This window comes from Cyprinodon tularosa, unplaced genomic scaffold, assembly GCF_016077235.1.
Source record: "Cyprinodon tularosa strain WSP-4 unplaced genomic scaffold, ASM1607723v1 ctg38, whole genome shotgun sequence".
Classification (NCBI taxonomy): domain Eukaryota; kingdom Metazoa; phylum Chordata; class Actinopteri; order Cyprinodontiformes; family Cyprinodontidae; genus Cyprinodon; species Cyprinodon tularosa.
This window is the reverse complement of record NW_024039096.1, coordinates 596,208-619,053: the sequence shown is the minus strand read 5'-3', so window position 1 is coordinate 619,053 and position 22,846 is coordinate 596,208. Positions and strand designations below refer to the sequence as shown.

General features: G+C 38.8%; 1 protein-coding gene across 2 annotated transcripts in view; it reads left to right on the top strand.

Annotated features, from left to right (window-relative positions):
- etv4 (ETS variant transcription factor 4) overlaps positions 1-21,821 on the top strand; it is a 52,921-nt gene extending 31,100 nt beyond the window's left edge. For both annotated transcript variants that reach the window (XM_038296895.1, XM_038296894.1), the window contains exons 5-12: positions 4,800-4,929; positions 5,864-6,043; positions 6,142-6,536; positions 14,531-14,599; positions 15,206-15,253; positions 16,639-16,811; positions 20,982-21,083; positions 21,309-21,821. In XM_038296895.1, the coding sequence (XP_038152823.1) occupies positions 4,800-4,929; positions 5,864-6,043; positions 6,142-6,536; positions 14,531-14,599; positions 15,206-15,253; positions 16,639-16,811; positions 20,982-21,083; positions 21,309-21,536 (1,325 nt within the window). In that variant the 3' untranslated portion in view covers positions 21,537-21,821. The remainder of the gene's footprint in view (positions 1-4,799; positions 4,930-5,863; positions 6,044-6,141; positions 6,537-14,530; positions 14,600-15,205; positions 15,254-16,638; positions 16,812-20,981; positions 21,084-21,308) is intronic.
- Positions 21,822-22,846: the final 1,025 nt, after the last annotated feature.

Here is a 22,846-nt window from a genome sequence, read left to right as displayed (position 1 = left end):
GTACTTTATCCTGTATTTTAGGTTGAATCAAGGTAGGACTGTGCCGATCCCATATTAGAATCCAATATCAGTCCGATATAAGCCAAATAAACGAATATAGTATTTTATTAGCCAGCATCTAAAATCTCCAACATTTCCATGCTGATAGAAACACTCTGCTTTAGTTAAACGTTTCTGCAACTCATTTGTCAATTTTACATGGGTCAGTTGTTTTCATACTGTTTTTTTTGTTGACTTTTGTTCCCTGTTCCCCTTTTCTAAAATTTTACAGCATTGATTGATTGATTGATTGACTTTATTGATCCCACAGGGGAGAAATGGACTAATTACATCAGCTCAAATTGTCAAAGGAGAAGAAAAAAGTGCATGGGATATATACAGTATATACAGTGCTTCCACATACGACAGAATTTTTGTTTTATTGTATATAAAATAAGTAATAAAAGCTGATATGATTCATATCGGTATAATATCTGTATCGGTTCTCAAAGAAGCAATATCGAAATCGTATCGGAAATAAAAGTTGTATCAGAACCCCCCTAATTCAAGGCGTTTTTATCGATGTTCTCGATACCCGACTTAATTTCAAAGCCTTGCTGGCTCCTACCACTGAGTGAGAGCTAAACACAGATGTAATTCAGTCAGATAACATCTCACTGTAAATATGTTGTTTATTTAACTGTTTCTTTTATAACTGAGCAAAAAGGATTGACTAAGATTTAAAATAAAGGGGGGAAAAAATACCAGACTTCTTACAGCGTGACAGAGCAGCAAAGCAGCATGTAAGCATCCTACGCGTATGCTTTGCATTTGACATCATACAGTTTTAAACTGTTAAGTTATTTCCACTGAATGCATAATACGGGCCATGAACTCTTTGCCTAATTTAAGATGAAACGGGAAAACATCAGTGTAAAAGTTCCTCTCATAACACTTCAACAACCTGCAGAGGGAAGGTGAAAGGTGCGTCTTTCTTGGTGGTGTTTCTTCATAAAAATATACAAAATCTGTTTATCATTTGTTCATTACTATATGTTTAATCAGAAGTTGTTTTTTTGTGAGACTAAAATATTTTTTAATCAAATGGTCAAGACAATGACTTTTAGGTAATCAAAACATGTATATATTACTGGTAATTTTATAACTTACTATGGTGACCAGCTGTCCTAATTTGTGCGGGGTAGTCTCAGAATATTTTCAGTTTCTGTTGCGCCGTACCACAAACTAAAGCAACAGCATTTGTAAAAACTAGAAAAGCCCTCAGAGAGCACAAACCTCTGCCAAGCGGCAAATTTAGCCCCATATTGTGACTTCCACCTAGCTAAGACTCAAACATGATCTGGATCATTTGCACATTTTAGTAAAGTGTTCTTTGGCATGAGGTGAACCTTTGGTTACAGTTTGCTTTAAATCCTTTCATACGTGTATAAATAAGGCACAGCGTCTGCCTGCAGCCTCTGGTGTTTGTTCTGCTTGTTCTGCTTCATTGGCTCACCTTTCATGTGATATGGTATTTAGTATATTACTTGAGCTTTTTTGAGTCCAATACTGAAGCTGTCAATAATCACTGCTGCCACCCTTTGGTTTAGAGGGGAACTGCTTGTTCTGCCAAAAATGGTAAAGAATCCTTTAAAAAAATTCCTCCATCCGGATTATGATCTGGATCATCACAAAAATGTAATAGATTGTTCCTTGGATTGATTTGCATCTTAGGTCCGTTATTAAAATTTTCATTTTCAAGATATCCTGTTCACAGACCGATGGAAGGAAAGACAAAAACAAACAAACACAGAAACTCAACTAAAACTATTTCCTCCTTGGCTCAGATAAATAGTCAAATATGTTCACAGGCACCTTTCTTTAATGCAAAGAAATCAGACATGCAGTTATTGTCAGCTGCACCAGTGTCCCATGTCACGACCAAGCTGCGCACGATAATCTTAAATATAAACGGGTAAAGGAAATAATTCAATACAAAATTTTATGGAAACTTTGTTTAAAGACATTAAAACGCAGCCACAAAAAAGACTGTGGAATGATTTATGACTGGGTGAGGTCACTGACATTCTCAGGGAGATTTTTGGGAAGTTTGCTTAAGTTATTTTTTAATTTGACACAAGGGGAGTGTGATGTAAAGCAACAGTGTATAGCTAACCTAATACAAACCTTAAATTGCAAAGGTTAGACCAGAACGGAGCACAGCAACAATAATAGCGATCCCTTTTCCAATTGAGTTAGTTTGCATTGTGAGTCAAGTTGGGTGCACTCCCTCTCAGGATTGTTTGCAGTGCATGACCGTGCCAGAGGTAAAAAAAAGAAGAATGTCAACAGAAAAACATGTTTATAATATAAGAGCTGCAGTCATGTGCCACCCTCTGTGTGAAAGCGCCTGCAGACGCCGTGCCGGAGATTCAGAGGAGGCTGGAATCCCCACTGTGTCTGTCTGGGAAATCTGGGTAAATGCTCTCTAATCCTGTTGATCCTTGGCTAAAGCCAACACTTCCTCACCTGCCAGCCTGCCATGCTACAGTGACTTAGGTGAAAAATGTAGGAAGGTCATGATGACGAGCCGCAAAACTTGGCTGTCGGTTTATCAAAAAGGTTTGATCTTTCAAAGGCACATTGACCATGTGAGATGAAGGAAATATAAGCGCCTACATTTACATAATGTCTAATAAAAAGTTGAACATATTTGAGTTAACAAAAGCTATACCAACTAAACCTGTTTACAGTTTGTCACATTACCTGCAAAAACTTCAATCTTTTTTTTTTTTTTTTTATTGACAGACCAGCCCTATTTAGCCCATTATTGTAAAAATGACTTTGAACATCTCTAAGGGGGGACATGCTTTTCTATTCAGTCTCCGTGGGAGCTGTAATTCTGCTGTATTTATAGCTGCATGTCTTTTGGGGTTTGTCCCAAACTGCTTTGAACTAGTCAAAAAGAAACGTGTCTATTCATCTTTGTAACATGTCTGTGGCTTCGGCTTCCACTGGCTCTCATTCTATTGTAGCTCTGGTTGTAGGGTATCTGGACTTTATTCTGCTCTGCTGCCTCTAACAGATTTTCTACCAGGAATCCTATATATTTAGCTGCATCTGTTGGTCCATCAACTCTCACCAGCTTCCCTTCGTTGGCTGAAAAATATTTCACACAGCCTGATGCTTCCCCTACCAAAATTTACAATGGTGAAACATGGGTGATGTGTCAAATACAGCCCAGAAATCCATTGTTGCTCTTGCCTCGTCATACTGTCCTTCAAAATAACCAAATTATTGGGAAAAATTCTTGTCTTTCTTTCAGCATTCGCTTTCCTTCTGTTACTTAACCGTTAAAAGTCAAATATACGACCATTAGTTGTCCTGAGAAAATATTTTCCCATCTCAGATTAATGGTCTATCTGCCCAGCCTGTCCTTGAAGGTGGACAGCCATATCTTGGTAGTTTGCAGCTGTTATTAAATCTTTCCATATGGGATTATTTCATGAATAGAGTTCTATAGGTTGTTCAAAGGTTGAGACATTGTCTTCTGACATAAATCTTTTAAATTCTCCCCAACTTTCTCTCTAATCTGTCTTCCTTACTATTTGCTATTGTTCTTAACAAAACAGCTGGATTTATGCTTAGATAAATTCACATCCAAGCCAGGTTCCTAGAGAAAGGGCTTAAAACATACTACTTTGGAATACATTTTTAAAAAACTTGAGTAAAATGTATCCTCTCTTATTTAGCCGTTCAATGACGCACCACTTTGTGTTATGGCAAATTTCAAACAAAATCCATTACACTTACTGGTGTTAAGATTAAAAAAAAAAAAAAGTAACACTGTAATCTTCTCACTTTTTACCTTACGGCCATTTTGCACTTCATTCGGTTAGCCAGATGTGTTTTTGTGAATGGACGACATTACTTTGTAATTACCTGGGCTGTGCTTTCAGTGTGGCCTGTTCCATCAGCTCCACGCCCACAGCAGACACACACTCACACAAATGTTCAGCAGGCAGACGAGCCGGCGAGCACGCTCACGCACACACACACCAATGCGTACCTCCCTTCCCCAGCTGGAAGCGCACAGCTGCTGCTGTTTACCCTGTCGGGACCAGAAAAACATCCTGTACAGTTCTCTGGGTGAAAACCTCCCCTCGCATAATAAACACGAGCCCTCTGCGCTATTTGAAGCCCCACTTTGGGTGGTTTCTGTGGCCATCGAGGCAAAAGGTCCCCTCCAGCAGCCGGGCTTGATAGACATTTCAAAATGGGGAACTTTTTTGTGATGATGTGGCCTCAAAAGTTCATGTTACATTATCTGTCATGCAAGAAAACAAAGTGATGGTTAACATCTGGATAGGAACAGAAAAGATTGCCGAGCTACAGATTTACTGTATGTGCCCCTCTGAAAGTAATCTCTCTGGCCCTAACCGGGTCTAGCTTTCAGTCCGACTTTATAGAGGAAGTTTTTGCTGCTGTTGTGTCTGGAAGAGAAAAACAAAAGTGGGCAAGGACACTTAAGGCTGCCTGAATGCGGTCGTGTGCAAGCATGTGTGTTTCTGTGTTTATGTAACTGTATTTCTATTTGTCTGTCTGCTGTCCTCTGCTTCCACTGACAGTCACTTAAGACTTTTTTTTTTTTGAGGGCTGGCACAATAAAGACATTCCAGTCCGAGCAAGACAACTATCCTTATTCCTCAGAGCTTACAGACGGTAGTATCGGGGCAGGGCCGACTCACAAAGGAATCTAGCAGCGTCTTTTGTTCATGAGCTAACCATTATGTCTGCTTTCTGTTTATTATCTCTTGTAGCAGTGGCATTTCACAGTCCTCCAGTTACCATCAAGAAGGAGCCGCAGAGCCCGGGCTCTGACCCCAGCCAGTCCTGTAGCCACAAACAAACCTTCAGCTACCCCAGCGGAGAGCAGTGCCTTTACGCCAGGTATAAAGATTTTTCAATTGGTTTAGCAGAATAAAGACATAGTTTCAATCACCATCAGTCTTTGGAAAGGTGGAAAACAGAGTTTTGAAGGGCAAATAGAAGTGGGTTGAATCTAAGCCATATTTTCCATCACTCTATCAAGTGATTATCCTCAGTATGAACACCTCAGGCGCTCTAGAGTTATCACTAAGCAATGGTGGAAATACATCAGGCATTAACTTACAAAAGCAAATATTGCTGCCCATTAAACTCAGATTTGAAAGCTGTTTCCAAAGAATTCATAGTCTACAACTGTTCAGTTAGAACCAGAGCAGAAAACATTTCATACAACTTCTGTTTCGCTCAGGAGTTCATATTTCTGCAAATTTGTGGTGCAGTTTAGCAGAAAAAATTACAGAAAGTTTAATATTTAGGGAAGAATCTTGACTCTAATCTCAGATCTCTTTATACCAGAGTGTTTGACAAGTGTGTCCACGGTTTTATAGCTAAAGCTAGGCCCAAAAAATGGTAAAGAAACACAAATAAATCAGAATGATGAAAAAGGGAAAGGCTTAAGCTGCTGCAATGTGCCATTCAAAGCCCATAGTTTAATTTGAGTTGATGAATGCATTGCTGCAGAGCAAAGACTGCCTCATTTCTAACTCTAACATTAAAAAAGAAGTACAGCATTAAAGACAATAAAAGACAGATGATTAATTGCATCTGAAAATAAATAAATAAATGAAGCAGGAGGCCTTTTTCCTGCAGTGCAGTTTTTTTTTTTTTTTTTTTTTTTAGCAATAACCTGGTAATGGTGAGCAAACATCAGCAGAGCTAAAACCACAAATTACGGACAGGTTCTTCTCCTTTAGCTCTGTCGGTTGTGTTGACTGCAGCATTCCCCCAGCCTTTGGGTCCTGAATTCAAACCTTCATTTTTGTTATTTTCCTGACAGTGCCTATGAGCAGAAAAGGGCTGCAGGAGCTAAAAGCTCCTGTCCGGGTACTCCCATGTCTCCAATGCAGCAGCATTACTCCCCAAAGCCTGCAGCAGCTGGACGGCCCGACGCCGGCTACCTGAACCCAGCTTCCACCTCTCAGCCTCTTCCCAGCAACAGCTACCACATTAACAACAGGTCATACAGCACACATTTCAAATCTAGACATAAAAAATGTTGCTTAACTTTTAGTATTAAAGGTGTGAAAATGTGAATGTTGTGTTTATATCTTCCAGTTCCAGGTTTCAGGGCACTTCAGCAGACCCAATGTGTCCCCAGTTCCCCCCACCAGCACAGGCCTTTCAGCGCATGCCATCTGCCCCAGCTGGGCATAGTTCTGCTGGATGTGGCGCAGGAGGGGGTGGGGGTCCAGGGGGCGGAGGTGGCGGCGGCGGGGTTGCGTATCATCGGCAGCACTCTGACCCCTGCGTGCCCTACCTGCAGCAAAGCTTTAAGCAAGAATACCTGGACCCTCTGTATGAACGAGCGGCTCATATGGCAGGACAGGGCCATGCGCACGGCCACGGACCCCACCCACATCCACACTCTCATCCACAACAACATCCACACAGGTTTCCACCAGCCCACATGATGGTTAAACAGGAGCCCACAGACTACACCTATGAGCCTGGTGAGTTATGCAGACTGATGTATTCCCATGTAACTGTCTGGGTTTAAGATGATCCTGCCTTGGTTAGATATTATCACCAGAAAAAGGCATTCTGCCCTCTCCTCACTGAATAACGGTGCTCCCACACTATGATGCTGGAGAACATCTGGCCTCTACACATCATATCCTACATGTCGACCATATACATACATTTTGTATTTATCCTGCCCTCCTTTGACAGGCTTTGCTAAAACTCTATCCCTGAGCTGATTGTGATAAGACATCTAATAGGTTTCCCTGCGTGTTTCGTGTTTACGGAAGTAAACATGGATGTAGTGCTGTAGCGCATCTAGTGATCTTTCCAAACCCTTAAACCCTCAATACTTTCAAGATGGTTAAAAAAAATGATGCTCTCTGCATTATCGGCCGCCATGCTGTTCTTGCCACTTCTGCGTAGCAAGAAGCTGAATAGTGACCTTTGTCTGTTACTAATGGCGTTCAGGTCGGATGAATGCGACCTGGGTGTTCAGACGCAGGTCGCATTTAAAAAGATCAGATTCGTATCGGATGCAGGACCACATTAACCTGACTCAGCCAGATGGATTTGCTCCGCATATCCATCTGGAAACCTTGCGTAGAAGTAATTTTGGGAAGGGGCGAAAATACTGGTTAGCTGATTGTCCTATGTTGTTGATAGACGGGCCAAATAAACCAATCAGAACAACGAAGCATATGATGTACTAACAGAGCGACGACGAAAACACAACCACAAGCCAGGCGATAGATCAAACTCTTGCCGAAACCAGTTGGAAGAAGCAAAAACATCTTTTCCTCTGAGAAAAGCCACCAGAGCAGTGTTTTGCTCTTCTTTCAGTGAAGAAATACTCCTTGAAAAACTTGCTCGATAGCCACGCTAACGCTAGTTTCATCGGCTGAAGCCGCCATGTTCTTTAGACTGAACTGTCGCGCTTCTCGTTGCGTCACACCTCAACTCACCTCAAAGCCAACGCTGATTGGACGTTCGTTTGGTGAACTGCTCCAAATTTTCTTTAACGGAGAGTAGCCAGACTGATCTGCGAGTGAAACCTTGAAAGCTCACGAGATCAGGATGGTCTCACGAGGCTAGGACCACATAGCAAAGTGACCTGGGTCGGATTGAAAAAAATCAGATCTGTGTTGTTCAGACTGTCAGGAAAACATCAGATCCAGATCGCATGTGGGCAAAAAAAGTCAGATTTGGGTCACTTCAGGTTGCGGTGTGGACATAGCCAAAGTCCTGTGGATTGTTTTTAATTTTCTTTTTTTGGAATGACTATGACCTGCATGACTCAGAATCACCCGCGATTTCAGCAGGTTTTCAACTTTAGCCATTAACTTCTGCTGCTACTCCAGTGTTAAATGGTAAATTAAGCGAATTTATGAAGTGTTTGTCTAGTCTTACTGACCGCTAAAGGTGCTATAGACTATGCCCACATTCACCCAATTGGTCAGCCTTCTGAGTGGGACATTAATTTATCCATTGAGCTGCAGCACTTCATTAACTAAATCAACATTTAAAAAAAAAAACGTGGAGTTTCAAGAAAATATTTAAAATAATTCTTAAATATGTTTCCAACCTGAATGAAAAAGAACTACTAACTGACTGAAACAGGAAGAAAAGGTAAGCTGTATCATTCAGATCCAAAGTGATGAAGATAAGAATGTTCTGCATTTAGACCATTTTGTTGACAGTTTACTTTTGCGTTGAGAGGAGAGGGCTCTGGTGAGCGTGGCTAACCCCGGAGAACAAAATGTACAAGGGGAAAACAAACTTTCCACCCTGAATGCCGACTGCCTTAAAGACTCCTCCTTTCAACTCTCTGATACTCTGCAGCAAAAAGAGAGGAAAAAAAAAAAAAGTTTAGTTTCTACTTGACTCTGCTGCAGCTTCACTCCGCCCTCTGTGTATAGAGGCAGAGGAATTTCATTGAGAAAATGGAGGGCACTGGAAAGACTAGAGTCCCTCACGGAGTGCTCCAGGGTTTCAGGTTGCAGCAGCGGCTTCCTTTTTCTGCAGGCAGATGAACTCATAATGGAAAAATGAGTGTGGCGGTGGTAACTCAATCCTCTCACTGGCTTGGCTGCAGGAGAGGGTGGGGGGGTAAAACTGAAGGTAGGGCAGGCGGTTGACCGCGTGCGGTAGTCAGCTTAGGTGCTTTAACAAACAAGCTTTATGTGCAGGGAGCTCATCTGCTTGCTTCTATGTAAGAAATCCAAACACCAGGCGCACTTTCTCCTCTCATTCCACTGCATTAAAGATGCTCCTGAGCTAGCTCTGGACATTTCAGTCTAGTGGTGGGCTAGATATCCACCATTGTGAGACAAAAAAAGTAGAAAATGTGAAATAAAAACTTGAATTTGGTGGTTTCCTCTTCTTTTTAAACAAAGTGTATCATATTTGATACGTGAGACTTGGAGATCGTCAGTGTGATATTTTTGGTTCCGGAAAACACTGACTTATAAAATAAGACATGTCGTGGACAGACAAATACATTAAAGAAAAAGGCCTAATGTCTCAGAAGTGATACAAATAAAGTATCTATATAAACTTGCACAAAATATGTTGTTTTTTTTTTTTCATATGTTGGAAATTACAATGACAGCCAACGCTTAAAAAAATGTAAATGTTCTGATAACTTTTTTCATGGTTTAGGTTTTAAAGGGTTAAAAGTGCCTCGGATTTCACAAAAGTCACATTATTTAGGATTATTTCAGCAGGAAAGTGTGATTAAAAGTAGAAAAGTCCCGATACAATATTAATATGAGTCCGATTTTAGAGAAAAAAATAGTGTTGTCAAGACTACACCAGCTGAGACAGGAGTACCGAAACTGGGCCAAGACCTTTAGAGGTGTAGGTCTACAGTAAAGGTCTTGGCATTGGCTCGGTCTCGGCGCCCCCTTGGTCTTGATTGGTGTGGTCTTGACTACGAAGAACGGATATCGTGTTTTATTTGCCAACATCTAAATTCTGCAATATTTTCATGCTGATAGAAACACTCTGTTTGAGAAAAAGTTTCTTTAGCTCATTGGTTAGTTCACATGGGACTGTTTTTTTATACCTTTTGTTGTTGACTTTAGTTCCCTGTTTAAGTAAAATGACTTGATCAAGCCTTTTCTAACATTCTACAGTATAAAATAACTAAGAGCCGGCGTGATTCGTGCTATTATCGTATCGGGTCGATACGCCGCAATATCGGTATCGTATCGGAAATGATCAACTGCCCTAAATAGGGATAGAAATAGCACCCGATGAGAATAGACCAATTTTTTCTGCCAATATATTATATAGTTTGAAAAAAAAAAAATTATAATTTAAACTGAAACTTTAATATCCCAGATTTCTTATGGTGCTAATCTCTTTTTCTTTTTGGTGTAGAAAGAAACTTATTTTGCCGTCACCCACTGACATTTTGGTGCTGTAGAATTGCTCATGTGATGATGGAACTATGTGAACTATCAGGTTTTTTTCCTTCTTCCACCATAGCTGCAGAACAAATACAACTCCGACTCAAATATCAGAGAAATGACACAGTAAGAGAATCACTAATGCTACAGCAGCTCTCTGCACCAATGAAGATTCACTGACCTCTGTTTCTGTATTCTGCTTGAAGGTTGTGAATCTTGACAGCATTACTGTATTTTTTCTGGTTAATTATGAATCAACTCATTCTGGGAGCCGATTCTAAAAAAAATTAAAAAAAAACTAAAAGCAAAGGCTGCAAAGGTAATGTATCCCTTTCTGACAGAGGTGAACGGTATGGATTTCTCAGCCTCTATCATGACATTCAACATCCTGCAAAGACATGACAGGACTTGATGTTCCACAAAATCCCCTTCATTTTTTTCTTTAAATCTAGACTCGTGGAACATGTTTCTTTTAATTAGCCAACATTCATGACATTGTAAAAAAGAAACTGTGGGAACAGCTTCTCTTAACAATAAGCACTCAATGCTTCAGACTGACGCACCTTCATGGGCTTCATGTGTTGCTGTTGGTGTCAGCAGTTAACATGCCGTGAGGGAAAGATGTGTCCTAAAGCATCGATGTTTTAATACATAAATGGAAAATGGCAGCTGTGTGTAAAATAGGCATGCAACTAATAATTATTTTGCAAATCAATTAATCTCTTGAATAATCAAATAGCAAAAGTTTCCTTAAAGAAAACTTTTTACTAAAATAAACTAGGCGAAACAAAAAAAATTCCACTTGAGGAGTTCTGGATAGAGCATATTGACAGACAAAAACGTTTTTTTGTCTTAAATACAAAAGGTTTGCATATATATATATATATATATATATATATATATATATATATTTTGTTTTACAATTTTGGTATAATAGCTGTTCAAGGTAGGTTAGAGTCTATATACTCCAGAGTATATACGTTTTAGAGTCTATATACTCCAGTTAACGATTAAACGATTTCTAAATTATTTCAATAATGGATTAATCGTGGTTGATCCGATTAATTGTTTCAGTGCTAGTCTAAAGTACTCAAAAGAAATAACTAAGTAAAAGTAAATACTTCTTAACAAAAAAAAACTTTGATAAAAGTGGAAGTTACTACTAAGAAAAGTAGTAAAACTTGTTGGCCATCATTTGGAAAGTAAAACTACCGGTACAAAATATTTTGCACATAAAAAGAAGCATAAAAAACATATTTATTTTTTGTTTTGTTTTTTTGTCCCTTAACTTCAGTAAAAGCAATAGAGATAAAGGCCCCGTCCACACGAAGACGAACCCTGGCCTAAACGCACAAATTTTTCACCAAACCAGCCTCTCATCCACACGAAGCCGGCGTTTCAGGGGTCTGTAAACGATCTTTTTTTTATTCAGCCTTCAGAGTGGGAAGATTTGGAAACGCCGTTTTCGCGTTTCCATCTTTACGCTCTAACCGCATATTTTTTTTTACACGCATGCGTCATAGCGTCGCCTCTAAACACACATGCGCGACACATCACAACAACAATGGCGCCGTTGCTGCTAATGCTACTCACCCTGCTGTCGGGCTTGCAACAGAATCTTCTTCTTCTGGAATATCTCCAGGAAGAACAGAGCAATATCGACGACATAGTTCAGCACCTGAATTTGACTTAACCACGAAAATGGACCCGCAGGGCAACCATGTATAAATATTAGTGCCATGCCCAACATTTCGTCGCTTATTTTTGCTTTGGCACCACAGCGCCACTTACAGGCCTGGCATACATTTTGCAGCGTTTTCATGCATTCGTGTGGACGCTCACATTTATTTTACGTCTCCGTCTTTACGGCAAACGTTTTGGAAAATATCAGCGTTTCGTGTTCGTTTTGACTTCGTGTGGACGGGGCCAAAATCTCAGACTTAGAATTACACAAAAGCCACAGTGTAGAATTAGATGCATCCCCATCTATACCTGATAAAAAGGGCTTTCTGTGAGAATACGATAATATTTATTTGCTCTGTCTGTGCATGGTGTCAAACTAACCAACAAGCAAAACAAAATAAGTGTCACTACACTTTACCACCATTTATGTAAAAGTTATACAGCAGAAACTTGATTTTATCAACTTTTAGGACCTTATTTAGAATGAAATGTAGCTTAATAAATAACACTCGCCCCTCTCTAGAGAAATAAAAGAAATTACAACTTCCTTTTTTTTTTTTTTTTATAATTACTCCAAAAACACTTTTGGCAAATTTGGCAAAAATAAAGTTGTGCTTTATATCCATCGACCAGTAAGAAGTAAGAACCGATTCTTCTCTTGTTCACATGCTAAATCCACATAAATAAATCGTTTCCTAATAAGTTCTGGTTATCTTTTTTTTATTTGTAGTAACAGTGTCTTAGATTTTTAAGTGAATAAGTAAAAGTAATTTTTTTATGTCTCTAATGTAACAAAATAAAAGTAAAGGTCTCAGTAAAGTACAGACAGTATTTTTTAGGTTAATTGAAAATCATGGTTAGAAAGTTTTAACGAAGTTGCACGCCACTCTGCAATAATCCATGTTAAAAACATGGAGGCTAAAACTTTGTGCGTGCTGTCGTGACACTTGAACACAAACGGCCTTTCCACTAAGTGCACAAATAACCCCGGTGCTCTCACACCCAAATCTACCCATCGCTCCCCGTTGGTATCAGACATATTATTTACAGTATGATCGAAAGCTGCTGCCCCAAAATGGAGGGTTTGATGTTCCCCAGTGGCATCTTATCGCAACCACAGTGCTGCAGCTGCATTCCCCAGAAGTGAGTCACTACAGCGAGAGCCACAGTCAAAGGGCTTTGCATTTCAGTTGTTATCCACTTGCTTTTCTCTGTGATGCAGTTGACAGGTAGCCAAAATAAAAGAATACCAGTCAACACACGTAGAAAAGCCAACTGACTCATCCTCTTTGTGAGTGCACAGAAAGGTAAAGAAAAAAGGAAGCATATGCACAAAGGTGAGCAGCTTAGCTGAAGGATGTGATGCACAATGGCCTTTTATTGGCAAATGCAGCTTTTTGTCCCCAATACTTGGGAAGATGCCTGATGTGAGTCTAAATATACCCAGAGGAGTTATATGATAAATGCTTGTCCTTGTAGTGTTCATATCATGTATGTATACTAAACTGTACATTTTCTTCTTAAAGGGATGGGAAAAAACAGTAAATCTGAGGTTTTGTTAAATTTGTTTGTGTTTTTAAATTATTGTTCCAACTCTAGAGCTCCGTCTTTCAGGCTGAATCTCCTCAGTATGACTTTGGAGCTTGAGCGCCATCATATCTTATGTTTCTAATAATTATTAAGTTTTTTTTTTTTTGCTAATGAAAAGTGAAAATTAAATAATAAAATAATAGTGATAAAAATTGAACTTTTTTTATCTCACACTGGAGAAATGTACCTCTGCATTTGAACCATCCCCTGGGGGAGCAGTGGGCTGCCACTGTGCGACACCCGGGGAGCAATGTGTGTTTAAGGGTCTTGCTCAGAGACCCAGAGTGCAGGCTGTGGGGATCAAATCTCGTACTTGCAACCTTCTCAGAGCAGAAGATGATTGTTCTAACCCACTAGGCTAACACTCCCCCATGATATAAAGTATTGCCACAGATTCTCAATGGATTTACATCTGGACTTGGACATCCTTACAGATATTCTTTGATCTAAACCACCAATTTACCGCCTTTCCTGGCGCTAGGAACAATCCTACCACCTTCTGTCCTATTGCTGACCATAGGTCAAGGTCATGTTAGGTGTTAGTTTTCCTCTGCACACTAGAAAAAATGGAAATCTAGATAAGTCACATTTTATTAAAATAAGTTATTTTTTTCTTGGATTGAGGAGGTAAGTGAGACACTTTGCCAGTGGAACAAGACAATTTACATTTAAAATAGGAAAAAAGAATTGCTTTGTCTTATTTTCAGGGCATATTATCTAATTTATCTTATTTTAAGCGTAAAAATACTCATTCCATTGGCAAAGTATCTTATTTACGTGCTCAAATTAAGGCTAAATACCCCTAATCTAAGAAATGTTGACTTCTTTCTAGATTGTTTTTGCAGAGCAGAGTTTCAGTTGAAAACAAAAAGATAAATTTAGGTCTTATCCAACCAGACCAGGTTCGCCCATATGTTTGCTGTATTTTCTGAGTTTTGGCAAATCACTAACAACCTTAAAAAGACAGCCTTTTAAAAAGCTTTACTGGTTTAGTGTACAATGAAGCCATGTTGTTATGGATCTCTGCAGCCCGTTCTCAGATGATAACTTAAACATGGAGCCATAAAAGCTGGTGGGATATTCTTTTAAATCCTAACTTTAGGCCGCCTCTACATCAGTAACAACCCTTGGTTGGCATCATTCTTATTGATACCAAATCTGTTTTCTTTGAAATACCTAAAACTAGACGTTAGAGTATCTGGCTTGAATGGAGAAAATGTCTTTTTAAGAATTGGAAGGGGGGGTTAAAATTAGATTCTGCTACTATTACTGACCTGTAGCTCTTCTTTCTGTCCCAGATGTGCCTGGTTGTCCCTCCATGTACCACCACAATGAGGGCTATCCAAACCCCCAGCACAGCAATGAAGGTAACCATTTCCTCACCTTTTACGGCAACCTCTTTTTACATTTTTTCATTAAAGTCCTTTTCCGTTTTTAAAACCTAAAAGTTAGTTTCATGCAGCCAATCTTCTCTGTCTAAAAAAGCTTTATCTTCTATAGGCTCTGTGGTCATTGGCCAAGCAGTGGTGTGTTCATGTTTCCATAGGCCAACCAGTGGTGTGTTCGTGTTTCCATTGGCATGGACTCAAAGCTCACCCCTGCCTCATGAATCCTTGAATAAACAACTCCTGGAAAAAAAAAAAAAAAGCAGAATAGTTCTCCTGCAAAAAGGAAAACAAACCCTCCCCTCTCTCCCGCCGTTTGTTGGACCATTTTTGGTCAAATTTAGCGTGTCAAAGCTTTTCTAAATGCCCTGAAACACTTTTAGATGCTTTACTTATGAAACGTTGCTTCCCTTTTCATCACTAAGAATGTACACTTATTCCCTCACTGTTATTCTAGCGTGAATATAGCTGCTTGTGTTTTGGTGCGACGGTATTTAAAGTTTGGCGCAGATCCTGAATGCAAAGCACAGCTGTTGTTCTCAGATCAAGGCTGCTGGAAACCAACACAGCTCCCTTCTTGTCTCGCAGGCTATCTGTTCGAGAACGACTCCCGTGTTGTTCCAGAGAAGTTCGAAGGTGAGCGAGCACAACCCTTCATTCCCACACATTTACACGCCTCAGTCCCAACAGACGAGCTGCTTAGGGCAGCAGGTATCATAGATGAGGTCACTCCAATCACTACGTCTGCATTGTAAAGACACCTGAATCCCCCTCGCTGAGATGTAAACAGGTTTCTGCTCTCCAAAGTTTACTAAGTGGATTTGGTTTCATCGTACGGGGCTCCACTGTCACACAGATGAGTAGATTCCCATGGTGTGGCTGTTTGTTGACGCTAAAAGTGATTGAGTGAAAAGCCTGAGGTGTCAGAGGTGGTAGAACCAGTGAAGCGTACATGTACTATGAGAGAAGACGGCAGTAACTTAGCCACAGTTCTCACATTCCTACAGATGTGTTCAACATATCCAGTTACAGGTAAACAACTTAGAACCAATCCCAGACATACAAACGTTAACCTACTTACAAGCGTTCAGCCTTTAGCTTTATGGTTCAAGTAATTCCTTTTTCTATGTTACAAATAGAAAACTTTAATTCTCTGTTTGTAATTCGTTAAGGAAGACAGATTAAATTTTATTTGATGCTTCTGAACCATAAAGTTGCATTTGATCTCTGTAACTTTTGGAGTTTATTTCTACGGATTCAGCTGCTTGTAAAAAGGATCCTCATGTGAATGAAGCAGATGGCTTTAGAAAACAATTAACAAACCACATTTTACCTGTTCGTTCACATAAAGTCAAGACAGATCATCATGTTCTTTAAAACCATTGGTCTTTATCAGGGTGACTTGCTGCAGAGGTGCACCTCCTGTGTTCTTCACTGAACTAACAAGCTTATTAAATGAATTACATCTTATGATTGAAAATAAAAAAAAACTGAAAAGGCAGTTAGTAAATGAAATACGTGAAAAATAAATGTACAAAAGTAATACAAAAAAATGTCTTTGAAAATTTAAAAAACAACTACGGTAAATGAAATCATGAAAAAGATCAACAGAAAAAGGAAAAATAAAAACAGAAATTGTATAAAACATAAGTTTTCCGTTAAGCTGTTGTCTTTTCGTATCCAAACAAAGAGGTTTTAGGCTATTTCATTGTAAGACGCTGTGGATTGCTCAGCTGAAGGCAAATTCAAACCATGCACTTAAACGGAAAATCTGCTTTCTCATTAAATTATAAAACAATAGATTAATATGGATATTTTCATTTTTGATTATACTGTAAGATAAAGTATATTCATATCATTCCATGTAACTCCGTTATATACATTTGTCTTTGTCGATTTCTTTATGACCATTCGCTCTTCAAGCGTTAAGCATTGAGACAGAAGGAAGTGCACCTCTGAATGACTGCAGCTAATCCTGTCTGGCTAAAGCTTCTAAAAATGAAGTATTTCTCTGTGTTCAGGTGAAGTAAAGCAGGAAGGGGGCGGCGTCTTCCGAGAGGGGACACCTTACCAGCGACGTGGCTCTTTGCAGCTCTGGCAGTTCCTGGTGGCCCTTCTGGACGATCCAGGAAATTCCCATTTTATCGCCTGGACTGGCCGCGGCATGGAGTTCAAACTCATTGAACCAGAAGAGGTGGGTCTGAATTCTGAAATCACCTCTGAACAGAAGAGCTGGAGAAGTTGGGAACAGTTTTATCGACTTTAGGAATTATTCACAACTTCTGGCAATATGAACTAAAGTCAATGCATCATTCCTTGATTGTGAGAAATTCAACTACAAATGAGAAATTGAATTATTGAAACCTGAGTTTGGGAAGGTGCATTACGCTTTTAAATCTTTGGGCCTCCATGGACTGCAGTAGAACATTTATCTCCACATGAATAAAGCATAGATCAGTGCTGGACCTTCCTAGGAGGAGCGGGTCTACCAGAGTTTCTCAAAGAACACGCGGACAACTCTTTCGGAATAACCCAGAAAAAGATCCAAAGTTCTGCATAACTTACTTGCTTCACTTTTATCCATTTTAAATAAAGGCCCATCTCACATCTGTGGAAAAATATCTCTGATAATCCCCGAGATTATTGGTAGAATATTCAGTGGACTAATTAGACAAAAATGAAATGTTAGGAAGGTGTGTCCCACTATATCTGGCATGACACTACCAGTGAAACACGGTGGTGGTAGTGTGATGATCAGAAGCTGCGTTGCTGCTTAAATTCCTGGATGAATTGATGGAACCATGATTTTCTTGAGCTGTTTGTGACCTAAACCTAAAGCAGCCTTGGTTTAAAGCTAAAGAAAAGAAATAACTCAAGCAACAAGATGAAGGTTTTGGAGTGAGCCAGTTAAATTCCAGACTCAGATTTGATGCCATGACATGAGCTTAAGAAGATGCTCATCAAAACAATTCTGGGAGGAAGAGTCGGTCCAGTAGCATTCAAATACTTCATAAACTACTTTATATTCACCACAGCCTCTTACATATTTAACATTTCTATTGCTCTGGTAAATTATTTTATCTGCAAAGAATTTAGGGGGAAGACTGTTAAATACATGCAGACAGGATCACTTCCTCCTGTTTTGCTAAAGTAAATTTATTTTGTTTACTATCATGCATGAATATCCTTACATTGTTTTTATTTTATTTATTTGTACAATCTGCTGAAGCATATATGTGTTTTACATTAACTAACTAACTCGGACATTTTGCAATCACAAGGTTTGCATTTTGTGTTTATAAAAGTTGGCAAGATTTTAAACAAGGTTTGGATCATTCACTGCAAAAACGATTTAGAAATAAGTAAAAATGTCTTAAATTAAGTGTATTTAGCCTTAATTTGAGTAGGTAAATGAGATAGTTTGCCAATGTAATGAGGATCTCTACTCTTAAAATAAGGTAATTAGATAATATACACTTGAAATAAGACAATTAAATAGTATTTTTCTTATTTTAAGTGTAAATTGTCTTGTCACATTGGCAAAGTGTTTCCCTTAGTTCCTCAATTTAAGAAAAAAAAATGCACTTACTTAAAGAAAAAATGACTTATTTAGATTTTGATTTTTTTTCCAGTGTTTGTTTTATACCAAAAAAACTGCAGATAGATCTACTTTGAAGGGGAGATTCATTTAACATCCATCATTTTATTCCATCTAGTTTATGCAGAAATTTACATAGATTTTATAGAATTTTCTTTAATGCATAAACTCTCATTTTAATGCAGTCAGACAGAATGAGCATGCAGCTTAGTGGAACTGTTGCAGAAGCATCCAGGTTCAGAATTGGCAGTAATTTAGCACCTCAAACAGCTTCATGAGTCTGACCAAGTCAGTCAAGTTATGCAATTATGGAAAAAGCAGTGGAAGTACATGATGTCTAATTGTTTTCTGCCAGTCAGCAGAAACGATGCAGCCGTTGATGCCAGCTCACTGCACGACATTCATACAGCTCTGTGCCGAAGTCCTGACTTATTCCTCTTTTCTTTTACTCCGCTTTCAAGCCGCCAGACTCTCGTATCCCTGGTTGATATTAATCAATAGTTCTTTGCACTTTCTGAAGGTCTGCCCAAGTTTTCTCAGGGCTTGACGTATTTAAGAAATGAATACCGCTGCTGCTTAAAACTGCTGAATACTTGGATATAGATTCTGTTATGTCTGTAGGTTGTCGTCATGAATAATTAAAACCTAGTTTCAGGCCCATTACTGTAGAGCACTTGTTTCACAGATCGAGTTGATGGAATTCATGACTGATGAACGTTTATCTGAGCAGAATTTATTTTTAAGATTTCATTTTCTTTACTTCTTAACCAACAGTTCAGAATAGCATCTGTCCACCTCTCCCTTACAACCCGATTTATTATTCATTATTCAGCATAAAAAAAAGCATAATTGATCATTCTGGCGCATATAAACCCAAACACTCCCCTATCTCCCATCCCTCTCACCTGAGACACGTTTAGACAGAGTCTGCAGTTTTCATTTGTTCATTTGGGTTTTTTTTTTTTTTTGAGCCAGTTGGGTCCGTATTGTGTTTTCCATTATCTCTTTACTGTAAATTAAAAATGAATGAGCTCAGAGTTTTATTGGAGCTATTTGGCCTGAGAGCGTACTCAGAGATCAAACGGGGCAGCTGAGGGGGGGAGTGAAACTCCTCGTCTTTAGTCACTAATCTTCCTCTCCCCCTCCCTCCCCTCTGATTCCCCCCAGAGGTGTTTGCATCCTCCTCTCCTGTATGAGGTGCTACCAGCTCAGATGAGGGTTTAATTTAAGAGTGCAGCTGGATTTTACAGCTGTTCATTGACGGCCATTGCTCCCCTTTTTCATTGCAAAACTGCGGGATTCTGGTTGCATTCAAGTGGTAATGGGTTTCATAAAAAAGGAAGTGAATCCACATGTGGGGACTCGCCCCGGTCTTTGCTTGTTGACACAGTTGAACTTAAGAACAGATGGGAGTTTAGTTTGCTGCTGAGGGCCCCTAGTAGTCATAAAGCTGAATTACACCTTAGATTTATAAATGTAAGAGGAAAAAACACTGCTGACAAGAGCTGGTGTGCAATGAGGTTGTACTTCATTAAGAGTAGCACTACTTCATCATATTTTTACTCAAGTAATTCAATCCAGTTTATTTATATAGCGCAATTAACAACACAAGTCATCTCAAGGCTTTTTACAGTTCAACCAGATCATCCAGTCAAATTGATTCAAAGTTTTCTATCTAATGAAAACCAGCTGATTTCATCGACTCATTGACTCGAAGACAATCCCTCACACTAAGCATGCTTGTAGCGACAGTAGAGAGGAAAAACTCCCTTTTAACAGGAAGAAACCTGCAGCAAAGTAAAAAGTAGCTTTTAAAGAAAATACTCAAGAGTAAAAAAAGTATTTGGTAAAAGGCTTCTGATCTACTTACTACCCATGATTATTTTTATTAAATTATGTAAAAGCATTATGAAAATTCTGTTTGTTTTTTTCTTCTCAAAAATAGGATAAAAATAAAAATTTAACATACAGTAATTTACAAAACATTTAGGTAAAATGAACACTTAAAATAAATCGAGGTATAAATATTTACAGTATGTAGAGTAGGTTAATTTACTGTATGCAGTTTACTGTTTTTTCACTCAAGCTCCAAATAACATGGTAGAAAAAATAAGATTAATAATAAGAAGAAATTATCTCTCACAATGGTGCATATTGTTTAAAACAAGCTTCCATTGAAGTTAACCATAAACAACCAGAAAGTTTACTTGAGTCGTGATGATTTATCTTTTATTTATTTATTACTAATTATTTAAACATTAAAAATGGAATGCTGTAAATCTACTCTTAAAGTACATTTTTTCCAAGAAGTGACTAAAGTAAATGTAACTGAGTAAATGTAACTTCCTGTTGCCTTGTGGGCAGAGGCTTCGCAGCATTCGATGCAGGACCAGCAGATTCTGTAACAGTTTCTTCGCCATCAGACTGCTGAACTGTTGAAAAAAAGAATTTATTTTTTTTTTATTAATGCCACAGACTCTGCATCACAGTAATAACACCAAACCAAAAATACTGCATATTTGCACCTTATATATTAATGCTCTGAACTTCCATATCAATGCATTTTTTTTGCATCATGTTATTCCTCCCATACCGTTTACATCTGATCAGTGTTTCACACTATGGAATAGAAATCTTCATTTACTTTCTGACGTGTTTTGTATACACTGTGTATACAAAATGAAAATAAAAGTTGTCTAAGTAACTAGTGTCTACCCCCCTCACTGCTGCTATCATGTGGAAGACTCTAACTTTTCTTTTCTTCAGGTTGCCAGACTGTGGGGGATGCAAAAGAACCGTCCAGCCATGAATTATGACAAGCTCAGTCGTTCTCTGCGCTATTACTACGAGAAGGGAATTATGCAAAAGGTTGGTAAAAACACACCATGGGGTAGCATTAAATGCATGTCTAATTTTAACTACATGTCACATTATAACTACAGACTTCAGTGGAGTTTGTGTCAGACCAACAACGAGTATAATTGTTGGTGCATAAGGATACATATGGAAAATTCCCATTTTATCACCTGAACAATTATGGAGTCATTGAAAGCTGTGAGATGGCGATCTTATTTGAAGTTTTTCTCTTTCTAGGTGGCAGGGGAGCGTTATGTTTACAAGTTTGTGTGCGAGCCTGAAGCACTCATCTCCCTGGCCTTCCCCGACAATCAGCGGCCGAGCCTAAAGGCCGAGTTCGAGCGCTACGTCAACGAGGAGGACACGGTGCCGTTGTCGCACCTGGACGAGGGAGTGCCCTACACCCCAGAACAAGCCCCCCAAAACATGACCCACCAGCCCTACTCCAAAGGCTACATGTACTAAAGCCAGCCCACCCGCGTTTTCTTCTACACCCGCCTTCAGAACTCCTGTCGTACCAACATCATCATCATCACCCTAAAACCCTGCCATGCACCTCTTGCACATGCCCACCCATCCACTTGTATATAAGGCTATGGTGTTTTTTGTTTAAATTAATCTCATTAGAGATTTTTTGTTTTGTTTTTAAAAGCTGTATTGCTCCCACTTCCGAGGCCTATTCAAATACCTAAACATTAATGTGGTTCAAGAGATTGCTTAATAATAAATACCTACAATAATACCCCACAACTAGAGTCCAGACTGTTTTGTTTTTTTCTAATGAAAAGCACGTGGATGGCTTTTTTATTTGCATTGACGTGGAACCAAATATGTTGATGTGGAGTCATTTTTTATTTTTTAGTAATGCATGTGGTGAGCACACCTGGTTTTCATTTGATGAAACATTTTCTACAATTCTTCTAAATAAAAGGTGGGAGAGTCATTTAACAATGGCTATTGCTGGTGCAATATACAAACCTGGTGCTGGTGAAGATTCTTAGTCATTCAGTCAGTCATTCCAAAAAAAGTTTTAAAAAAAATAATCCACTGGACTTTGTTTCTAAGTTTGAAGATGTTTTTGCTTCCAATCCAGGAAGCTTTTTTGAATTGGAAAAAGCTTCCTGGATGGGAAGCGGAACGTCTTCAAACTTGGAAACAAAGTCCAGTGCATTATTTTTAACTTAAAGTCATAATTAATGGCAGATTAGGGCCTCAAAGTGAGTTTAAGAACTTTGGAGATGTAAATACCACCACCTGCTGGTCACTGTAGGTACAGCAGTCCATCTTAAAATAAATATTAAAATGAGCTCTGTGCCTTATACAGGCTGATCTAAAATAAAAATAAGAAGCCAATTCATTTTGTGCCTTGGATAAAAAAAATAATAAAAATCTATTAATTGAATGTAGTGATTTGAAATGATCCAAGTGAGTGCTCCTTAACCCTTTAAAGCCCGATCCAAGAATAAAACAAAACAGAAAATTACTTTTTTTTTGGTTTGAAGTCCTTATTTGGCCTTTTAACAAAATATGTAAAAAGAGAAAACAGAAATACATTTTTGATAATTTATTACTATGCGATAAGTCAAGATTATTTTTTGTAAAGTCTTCTGCCCTCTGTTATCAGGTATATCTGATTGTGTACAATAGGATTTTAAGCAAAGTTTTTACCATTGAATTATGCAAAAGGTGTCAGACGCAAAACATTTCAGAAACCGTATGTATCAAATATGATACATTTGGCATTACAGGGTTAAAGCTTATTACTACAATGTTTA